Below are 10,984 nucleotides of genomic sequence, written 5' to 3'. Positions count from 1 at the left end.
TCTCTCTCTCTCTCTCTCTCTCTCTCTCTCTCTCTCTCTCTCTCTTTCTCTCTCTGCACATCCGAATTTCCCGGCGGGCCCGTTTCAAGGACATAAAAGGGGCGTGAGGGGAGGGGATTGGGGAGGGAGGGGGTTGGGTGTTGCTGGTTGGATTTAGAGGAACGGGAGGAAAAAGAATAATCAATAAAGGCGAATGCAGTGTTGAGGCCCGCGCTTATGTGAGAGGGATGGGGCGAGGGGAGCTGAGATTTTTACCTTACTGTTGAGCAGCATTTAGTGTCCCGTCTGGCTAGACAAGAGGATGCTATTTCATGCATAGTCTCTTATCTATATATCGAGCATCTCTGTGTCTGTGCGGATTCCTGGATCCTATACCAGCAGCAAGTTCTATTTCTACAATAATCCACTGAAAGAGTTGCCTCGAAAAGGATTCCGCACTATGAACGTTCCAGCATAATATAGGGTAGTCGAGTTTTCCTGGGCGGGAGATTCCCGTGCTGTGTTTTGCTGTGTTCAGCTAAACTGGGCTTTAGCACTTCATCTAAATAGCTTAATTTGATTGGTTGGACGTACCACTTCTGGTAGTGATCAGTCTCGGAGTCGGAGAACGTGTCTCCCCGACGTGTGCAGTTGTTTGGAGCCAACGGTTTACACATGAGTGTCCATTCATAAGCTATTGATCTGGTATCGATCGCTTGTGGAAGGGTTGTTTTCTAGAACAGCAGAGGTGTTTGTGCTCATTCTTTCCTCATGGCTGACTCCCAAAAGCTTGGAGTGAGTAACGTTGCATTTCTCTCTCGTCCATATTCAGCACGAAATGTCGTATACATTCATTGTGTATGCTTCATGGTTTCTGACCCTGTTCGAGTAACCTACTATACGTGAGCGTGTGCTCTGGTGTGGTTTGCTCCATCTTTTCCATCAAACTCATATCGTCCTTATCTCTCCTTCTATTACTATTACCTTCTATGTTACTCTCTTGTAACAGTAACACCACTTATTTTCGGCACTTACATGACATGTTTATGTCGCAAATAAAAACAAAAACTAAAAATGTGCATGCAGCTTGCGAGCAAGTAAGCTAATATTATAAACTGTCGATACATCTCATATTTACTCAGATGTGAAGCGTGGTGTTAAGCACAAGATATCTACATTGTTGCATTGATAACGTTCCGGTTTTATGGTTCCCTATCGGTATAATAACGTCATCCTGAATGCTCAGTGCCTGGCATTTTTTTTTTCTGCTCGTGATCTTACGACGTGACTTGGATGCGCATGTCTCCGTTTCTATGGGTTCTTTCTCGTAGGAAGAAATACCGAAGTTGTAATATATGAATGTTGTGAATGCGAAATATTGTTGGAAGATGTGCAGCGTAGACTGTATTGTGCTTGTGTATGTGTTTGTGTTTGTTTGCGCGTGAGGTTGTGTTATTGAGAGCTCGTGCACTCTCTCACAGACTCGCACTGTGCGCGCACATGTGTGTGTGTGTGTGTGTGTGTGTGTGTGTGTGTGTGTGTGTGTGTGTGTTTTGTGCGCGTGCGTGCGTGTGTGTGTGTGTGTGTGTATGTGGGCGCGTGTTTATGTTGATTCGGAATGAGGCAGGACGGGGTGATAATGTTAAAGACTGGGATGGAGGGTACGTTTGGGGGTGGGGGTAGGGTAGATCCTATCTCTATATTTTTTATGGCATGGTGCTCAGTGCTTGAATTTGCTCTGGATTTTTTTCAGGCGAATTATACCTTTTTATTGTGGGTTTATCTCTTAAGCTCAAAGCAGAATATTTCAACCTTCTGTAAACATCGAAATATAGAAAAGACATGTTTAAAAAAAAAAAAGAAATCCCAAAATAGTTCGAGTTTCCTTTATTTTAGTATTGTCTTATGGCCAGGGTCTTTTCACACACTACGTGTTCACTGGTGTGCTTTATTCTATGAATTTGATCAGTGGGAAGCATTTTATCTCTTCCGATACAAACTCCTATCTGTGTTATCCCAAGCTGCACCAAGCCTAGAGTTCACTGCACAGTGAGTTAGCAATGTCAGTAGATTATCAATGTTTTCCCTAGTCATCCTTCTTTGCTAAGGTTCCTTTACTTCTCCAAATAATTCATGTGGGTGGTTGGCGGATGCTCTTCTGTGGTTTGCTCTTTCTTTCCTTTCAAACATCTATCGTCCTTATTTTCTCCTCCTCCTTTGTGTTCGTAACGCTCTTGTCCTCTAATCTTCAGCACATATATGACATAATTGTTTTGCCAGTGCCGTAATATTCTTACTTAAACTTTTTAAAAAAATGATAATAATAATTCATGTGTTCATGTTATGTCATCACACCTGTCGAATTGGGTGGTTGGAAGGTGTCACTGGTGGGTCTTTCTTCATTTCTTTCCCTCCGTTGCTTCTGTCTGTTTGTCTCACTTTTTACCAGCTCTAAATAACAGTTACATGGTCAATGTTTTTTTCTTTATTATTCAAACTTTCCTTTTTTTCCACTAGCCTTTGGAAGCCCTAAATTTAACTTTTCTTTCTGCAGTTTACTTTAATTTTTTCTCTATCTTTGTTATGTCTTTCTCACTTTTTCCAAATACTAAATGACAATGTGTTTTTCTTTGCGCAAACTCCCTTACATTTTTTTCAAACACTTACTTTCACCAGCCTTTTGAAGTTTTAAATGTGGGTGGTTAGCGGGTGCTCTGGTATGGTTTGCTCCCTCTTTCCAGTCAAACTTCTATCGTCCGTATCTCTTCTCCTTCTTTTTGTGTTTGTTACTCTCTTATAAAACCTCTAGTCTTGGCAATTATGTGACTTTATTGTGTTGCAAGTGCAGTAAAGTTGTTACTAAAACAAAAAATGAAGTCTTAAGTTCAACTTTTTTTCTGGAGTTTTCTATAAATTTTTCTCTGTCATTGTCTTGTCTTTCCAGACCTTCAAAGCGGTGAAGTGCCCCGCAGAGGAGCTCTCCTTGACCAATGCTGTCATCGTTAATGAGCAGGACTTCCAAGGCATCAAGTGAGTGCTCAGTTTCTCACCTGGACAGGAATAATGAATTTAACAGTTCTGAAATCATATAGTGGTGGTTTTGTATTATAATTGTGTAGTCCACCTCTGGCTTTGTTGATTATCTCAGACCTTCTGATTGTTTGTTGGCAGGGGCTTATGATGTTGTTTGCTCGTTTCTCATCAATCATCTCTCCTCCTCATCTCTCCTCCTCTTTGCTGTATGTTACTCTCTGGTAGGTAACAACTCTATTATTTGGCTCTAATACGACCTTTCTGTTGCAAGTGCTGTAAAAAAAATGTTTAACTAAAATTGCGACTCACGGTTTCAAATCAAGCTATTTTTTATTTTGACAATACCTCTTAGCTCAGTTTCCTGGCAATGGACCAAGTGGTTCACTTCAAAATGACTCAGATCTTGTCCATTGACACATGGTAGAACTAATATGAATCTGTGTAGGGTCACAAATTTTTCATCCTGCCTGGAATACTCCCATTCAGCTCCATGTCTGGGGAGAGGGTTTTGATGTGCTATTGTGTGTTGGGGTTTGAGTGAAGGGGTATGTGCCCTTTCTAGGTGATATATAATTATTTGTGGTGACGAATCAAAGCAATGTTAATGTATTGCTCATGGCATGACCACCCTTGATTTGTGCCAATATGCTGTGTCGTATCTGTCCTATTTCATTTTGATGACGTTAAGAGACGAGAGAAATACATGTAGATCTAGACATGTTTTCAATTTTTCTACTACAAAATTATATTTTTTTCTCCAGTCATATTTACGTCAACCCAAGCCCTCATGCAAGCTTCTTGTTCACTGTACTGGGCAATCCCCGTATTGCATCCGGTCAGATGGGGTTCAACGCACAACATGTGAGTCTGTGTATATTCTTTTGTTCAATATTGTTCGTTGAATCTTGTCTTGCAGTACTGGTCTTGAAAGCTGTGTAAGACAGTAACTTGATTTCTGTAAAATATTTTACGCTTTCAGTCGTTCCAACCAGTCTCGTAATATGAAATACAAATGCATAAAAGGGAATTCTTCCAACTAAGTGAAATTGTATTTGATATTATTATTTGAATTAGTTGCCTTTTAAAAAAAATCAGAGTATATTTTTAGAAAATTCGGTCAAAGCTTATTGAAATGGACAGTAGAGGCTAGCATATAATATAATTTTTATATATGTAGTTTAGAAAATGGATATAGGACGTTGCTAAATGTATACCTGTAAAACAATAAGATTTAAACAAGAATGAAAGTGAGCTAATTTCATATTATATGTGTGTGTTTGTATGTGTGTATGCATGCATTTATGATGATTTTGTATGTGTTTAAGTGTGTGTGTGTGTGTGTATGAAAGAGAAAAGGAGACAGAGAAATTGTGAGAGGGTGTTTGTGCATTGTGAGAGTCTGAGATTTCCCTCCAACATGAAAAGTATTTCTACAATGCGACTGTGCGTGGAATAACGTTTCTCCTATTGTCCCATTTTTTAGCGCAAATGGGCAGGCATCATGCTCAACGCCGAGCTAGCTGTGAGGCGAGCGACCTTGAACCCTCGGAAAGATTGTGTTGGCTCAATCGTTCTTGAGATGGATTTTTGGTCGAAGAAAGCGTAAGTATTGAGAGAGAAATTCACTCTTTAATGTCATTTAGGATGTTTGTGCCGGAGTGTTTTTTTATTTTCAAAGACTTGAAATATAGTTGTTTTGTTTTTTATTTCTTATAGTTAAGTCACATATCAGAATCTGAAGAAAATTATAGGTGTTTACAATCAGTGTTTCAGTCTTCTGTACATTCATTCAAAGCAGCCCTTTGAACCCTTAAGATTTAGGGTGTATAATAGTGTATTTCTCAGTATCTCATAAGGATTGTGCTGCAGGGGCATCCGTTTTTTGAGTAGTCAAGGAATGGAGTGCAGAGTTCTAAGACTTAAAAGAACTATTACTAGTATTACTCTGTGTGTATTTTAATCCCCTTCCCCTCCCCTGTTTGTAAAAACTAATATCTTGAATGCAATGAGTGTGTTTGGTGATATTTTTTTCTACGTTTTGTTTCCAGGCAGCAGGGCCTCACATTGGACAGTGACAAACTGGCTGCGGAATTCTCCATGTCCTTCGGCAATCGAGCATTCACAGTTGGTGAACCGTTAGTCTTTCAGTTTGACAAGAAACTCTACTCTCTGAATGTGAAGAGCATAGAAGGTAGGTCTACTTAGTGAGTGTTATGATTTGTTTACTTTACTTTTCATTGTTTTTATTTTGCAAGACCTGTTAAATTCTTCCATCACTAGGAATGCCCTTATTTACTTGCAAGTTATAGAAGTGTCCCAGTTACAGAGGCATGAATTAATGTGTTATCTTAACTATTGGTCTCTGGAATTTTTAAATACTTTTTTTTGTAGATAGATTTAGGAGAAAAAAAAGCACTGTGGAAGATGAAATGCATAGAGTACCAATTTTTTTCACAAGTGAAAGGCTAAGACAAGCAACAATTCTACTACACATCTAAACAAAGCTAAGGAAAGATTTTAATGTGAAACTGAATTTCACAGCACATTTGTGAGACTTGGAAAGAAAAATTGATTTTAGTCCATATACTTCGTGCCTGACATCTTCTGACAAGATGCTGAATTATAACCTCACGCCTTTCTATGTTCCCAGTCATTGACATGACCCTGGTGAATGCACAAGGACAACTAACTGGGAAGCCTAAAGTGGTAAGATGCACTTGTAGTTCAGCATTTTGCAAATGTTTTTTTCCCTTTTCTTTTTTGTAATTAAATTACATTTTTTAGAAGGGTTTGGAACTTGAAAAATGTAGAAATGAACGCTGATTTGCTAAAAGATGAGGTGTGCAAATGATCTGAATTCAGAAGAAATTAAAGTGCTATTGTATTTTCCTTTGACATCTTTTTTTTAAATTTAGTTTTTTATCTTGTGTTTTCAGTAAGGGGAGGCTGGAAGTTGTTTTCTTTTTTGACAGGAACTGGGTTTTTTTTTTCCTTGAGTGATTAGAGGGTGCTATAAGTTGCGTTTTGTACCTCTTTACTTGTATTATTAAATTTTTTTAAAAGAAGGACTACATTGAAAGAAAAAAATCTACCTTTCATTGTTTGGGAACAAGAAATTGAAGATTTTATTTATTTGAGTTTCTGGTTATTGAGAGTCAGAGAGAATTAGAGGACCATGGTCAGGTTTTTCTTTCCTATACCGAGTTTCACAAACACATGTTAAATGAAGTCACGTTTCTTTTTTTCTTAACGCAAAAATTTGATAGAATAGTTTTCCCTGGCTCCTTTGTCATCCGTATCTTCCTTGTTATTGTCTATACAGGCACAGTATGGTGTACTGTCAGGAAACTCGGGCATTATTTTTGAAAAGATGGAGGGATCTCTGCTCAACTTCAGTGGCAAAGCAAAAGGGTGAGTACACAGATTGGCAACTGTTATTTGCACGTCGTCTATTTTAGTAATTTGCACGTAATGGATAGAAAATGCTTTTTTGTTTGCTATTGTGGCCTTTGTTGGATTTTGCGTTGTTTGTGTGAAAATAATGTGAAATATTTTAAAAACGAATATATGTGCCAACGTGATTTTTTATTTCGTTTGTTTATGTAAAAGGTGTGCGTCTGAATTTTTTATAGAAAGAAGTCGCTTCTGACTGTGCTTTATCAGTCCATAAAAGTATTTGCTATTGGGTTGAGATTTTCATTAATGTGTATTTCAAATATCATATGGCTGTTTTTAGCTTAAAAAGACTGTTGAAACTGTTCAAGGTAAAGTCATACTCTTAGTTTCTTGTCCATTCAAAAAACAAACCAAAAATCTTATCTGTCTTTCAGGAAGTCCACTCATCAGTCCATCATCAATCCTGACTGGGACTTCACCAAGCTGGGCATTGGTGGCCTGGATACAGAGTTCACCGGAATCTTCCGGCGAGCATTTGCTTCAAGAGTCTTTCCTCCAGAGATTATTGAACAGCTAGGTAAGGATACAGGAAGTTAACGTGAGACAGTATCGTTGATCAGTAGACATGTATACAAGGCTGATTGATGGTCTTGGGTTGTCTATTCAGAATTTTCCTTGTAAATCTTTTTTCAATGTTGATATTATTTTAATCCACTTTGAAGTAAGACGGTGCTTTTTCTGATAATTTATGTGTGTCTTCAAGTCATATTTGGCTCTGGCTTTCTGTTTTGATTCAGGTATGATGATTCCCTCAAGGAAATCTTTGGTTTGATTTATTTTTCTTACCCCTCTGCGTCTTTTCTGAGCATTGATGGGTTTGTTTTTTTGCGCCAAACAAACTGAAAACACTGTAAGCTGCTGTCCCGCTTCTCCCTCCCAGGGCTCTTACACAGTACACTGATCAGCAATGCTTTGGTCACTGGTATGGTCCTGGACAGTATTAGTCTACCCCTATTCCTTATGTTCAATATAGTTATGCAGACTTCCTGAAAACTGCATGTATGGATGGTTGGCAGGTGTTCTAGTCTCGTTTGCTCCTTCTTTCCTATCAAACATCTAATACCCTTACATAAATTATATGGACTGCTTAGTGTAAGTCTCTGTAACATTTTAGTTGTAATCAAGTAATGTACTTCGAGTGACTTATGGTAGTATGTTATATTTTTGTCTTCAGGTATGAAGCATGTCCGAGGCATTCTCCTTTTTGGACCTCCTGGTACGGGAAAGACACTGATGGCAAGGTAAGCTATAGTTCTCATTGTGTGGCCTTTTCTTTGATAGATGTGCTTTTTTAAAGTCTCTGTTAAGGATTTGGAGGGTTAGGGGTCGTGAGTATAAGATGTATAGTAAAAATATCATGGTCTACATGCCTTTTAGGTTGAGGTTATAACTCGCAGTGGGAAATGTTATTGACAAACTTTCAGTTTGTTTGTTTAGGTGTGCTGAAAAATTTTATTGTAGAATTTCTCTGGCTTTCACAACAAATTTTTAGAAATTACGTGTTTAGGTGAAATGACAGAGAAAATAGTATGCAGAAGAAGGGTGGTCGAAATATGTACATAATCTCTCTTGACTTTCAGTGCTTTTCTGTCCATATGTATTGAGCTTTTGATTTCCAGTAGGTAAATAGTGTTTTATGGTATGAACTGGGCTTTAAAGAATGTTGTTAATTCTTTCAGCTGTAATTTTCCATAAATCAGATTATGTTGGGTGCCATGGTTTTTACAGATTGTAAATCTGACTAATACTGCTTCTGTTCGTACATTTACAGACAAATTGGAAAGATGTTGAATGCTCGTGAGCCAAAGATTGTCAACGGTCCCGAGATCCTGGACAAGTATGTGGGAGAGTCAGAAGCCAACATCAGGAAACTCTTTGCTGCTGCTGAAGAGGAGGAGAAGAGAGTAAGGGCTTTATTTTAGTTGGTTACTTTGTCTCAACAGAGAACGTTTTATTATTGAAGTCAGTGCTGTGATGAAATGATGAAATTCATAGACAATAAGACGATAATTTGTGTTTGGGTGACTATTGTTGGGAAAAGGCAAGACAACGGGATATATCTTTTCCCAATGTACATGTCCTTTACTGCTTTACAAGCTCGTAATTTCTGTCTAAGCATTACTGGTTATACGGAAAGACAGAAAGTTCACTTTTTAATACCTTTGAGGATTGCCTTCATTTTACAGAGCTTTGTTTTGGTTTGTTGCTAAATATATTTATAATTTCTACCTTTCAGTGTGGCGCAGCCAGTGGTCTACATATCATTATCTTTGATGAAATTGATGCAATCTGCAAGACCAGAGGCTCCGTGGTATGTATGTGTTGGAATGAAACTGTATTTCTTTTTCCTGTGTTGAATTATAGACCTCCTAGAAGAGATTGCTGAGATGATATAACATCAGGGGGCATGATTGAGTATTGACATGAGTCTTATTGACTCAACAGCTTTTGTTTTAATGTTAATCTTATATTGAGGGTACCTAGAGAGAGCGAAAACGTTTTGAAAAGATCTCACACTTTATCACAGTGGACATGTATTTCATTGTGCCCAGGAGTATATCTTATTCTCATAAAGTATGTGATTACTTTTGTTGTCATAATTGTTTATGTTGTTTATGAAATGTTTGTTGTCCCTGCTTCCTTTGCCCAATATATTATTGTTTCTAAGGCTTAATGAGAGAATCGTTGTTCCCTGGGTTCTATTTTAGTCAGGGAGGTAGCTAACAGATGTTTTGAGAGTTGTACAGCTTGTTCCTGTATATATCCTTGAATCTTTTTTTTTAAACCTTTTGGTTTCAAAACAAAACAATAAAATTGAAACGATATTTTAACAAAATAGCATCAAACTGATCACGTTGGTCTGAAATATCTTTTTAATTGTTTTACCAATTCTTATTCACCAATTTACATTCATCAAAGTATCCATGAATTGAATACTCAAATTTTGATGTTTAAAGTCCTTGTGTTATACAGGCAGGCAACACAGCAGTTCACGACACGGTGGTCAACATGTTGCTGACCAAACTGGACGGTCATGACCAGCTCAACAATATACTTGTCATTGGTGAGCCAAGAAGCTGATTAATGGAGTTAGATAATTTTCTATTCGGCTACCTATTCCAAACTTAATTTTAAATTTCGAATGATTTCCACTCTGACTGCAAGTTTGATTCAACAGTGAGAAACACATTACTTTGGTGTGGGAAATTGGCCTATAAATGCTGTTGGAGGAGCTTAGTTGTGTGCATGAATAGTCACACTGCTTACATTCCTGCACCTGTATGTTAGTTTGCAAATATGCCTTTGTACACATGCTTAATAACTAGTTGTGAAGCTGCCACTTTTGTAAAATAGTGTAGCTGATCGTTTTATCTGGCCTAACTGTTGTGATTACTTTTCTGACAAAGGTCTATAGAGAAATATCAAGAGTCATTCCAGTTTTGTATTGTAATTTACAGAGTTATCATTCACCTTACTACCAGTAGTTTGCCCTTTTATTATATATGACAATAGCTTATTTTGTCTTATCTGAATTCATGAGTTTATTATCCTCACCCTAAATGTATCATAAAGGCTACCCATGATAAAAGTTTATCAATGTATATTCAAACCTGCTCAAGCAATCACCTGTCCAAGACAACCACCAGCACAAATGACCACTTCTCACTCCCTCCCTCCTTGCATTTTTTCTGTTAGAAAATGAAACTGGTAAAGAGGGCTGTCTGTCAAAGATGACCACGTTTCTCCTCAGCAGTGTGTGGTTGTCATGAACAGGTTCTGCTCGTCAGTGCATGGTTGTCATGAACAGGTTCAACACTAAATTCGCCCTGTTTGATAATAAAGGAAAAAACTTGTGATCACTCACCTACTCTCCCTTTCCTCTCTCTTCCGGCCTGACCTTCAGGCATGACCAACAGGAAGGACATGATTGATGAGGCTCTGACCAGGCCGGGCAGAATGGAGGTCCAGATGGAGATTGGTCTGCCCAATGAGCACGGCCGTGTCCAGATCCTCAACATCCACACCCAGACCATGCGGGAACATGAGAAGCTCGGAGATGACGTGGACATTGCAGAGCTGGCCTCTCTCTCCAAAAACTTCAGTGGTGCTGAGATTGAGGGCTTGGTCCGTGCTGCTCAGTCCACAGCCATGAACCGACTGATCAAGGTGAGCTGGCTTTGATACATAATAACTATTAATTACTTTTCTGTCAAGCAAAAATCTATCATGTTGTATTTTGCTCATTATTCATCACAAATTTATTACATTGTTGTTTATTTTTCTTTCCTTTTTTCCTCCCTATAGGCAACGTCCAAAGTGGAAGTTGATGCTGATGCTGTTGAGAAGCTCAAAATTACTCGTGCTGACTTCATGCATGCTCTACAACATGACTGCAAGCCGGTGAGTAAAAGGTTTTATTTCATGACATTGTGAATTCTTTTGCTGTCAGTGAGTGGCAGTTTTGAGCTAATGGGACCGCCCACCCCACACACACTCTCTCTCTCTCTCTCTCTCT

General features: G+C 38.3%; 1 protein-coding gene across 3 annotated transcripts in view; it reads left to right on the top strand.

Annotated features, from left to right (window-relative positions):
- The window catches only part of LOC101862585 (vesicle-fusing ATPase), a 40,332-nt gene that overhangs the window by 16,915 nt on the left and 12,433 nt on the right, over positions 1-10,984 (top strand). Inside the window, exons 1-14 of one of the 3 annotated variants that reach the window (XM_005099892.3) lie at positions 210-774; positions 2,924-3,009; positions 3,774-3,873; positions 4,496-4,614; positions 5,061-5,203; positions 5,663-5,718; positions 6,335-6,423; positions 6,843-6,985; positions 7,643-7,709; positions 8,240-8,372; positions 8,705-8,779; positions 9,442-9,532; positions 10,373-10,635; positions 10,774-10,869. In XM_005099892.3, the coding sequence (XP_005099949.1) occupies positions 751-774; positions 2,924-3,009; positions 3,774-3,873; positions 4,496-4,614; positions 5,061-5,203; positions 5,663-5,718; positions 6,335-6,423; positions 6,843-6,985; positions 7,643-7,709; positions 8,240-8,372; positions 8,705-8,779; positions 9,442-9,532; positions 10,373-10,635; positions 10,774-10,869 (1,485 nt within the window). In that variant the 5' untranslated portion in view covers positions 210-750. Of the gene's footprint in view, positions 1-209; positions 775-2,923; positions 3,010-3,470; positions 3,558-3,773; positions 3,874-4,495; positions 4,615-5,060; positions 5,204-5,662; positions 5,719-6,334; positions 6,424-6,842; positions 6,986-7,642; positions 7,710-8,239; positions 8,373-8,704; positions 8,780-9,441; positions 9,533-10,372; positions 10,636-10,773; positions 10,870-10,984 lie in introns of those variants that run through there. The other 2 variants (XM_005099893.3, XM_035970170.1) reach the window with 2 other exon arrangements.

The sequence above is a fragment of the Aplysia californica genome, unplaced genomic scaffold (assembly GCF_000002075.1).
Source record: "Aplysia californica isolate F4 #8 unplaced genomic scaffold, AplCal3.0 scaffold00229, whole genome shotgun sequence".
Lineage (NCBI taxonomy): Eukaryota > Metazoa > Mollusca > Gastropoda > Aplysiida > Aplysiidae > Aplysia > Aplysia californica.
This window is presented reverse-complemented; position numbering and strand designations above follow the sequence as displayed.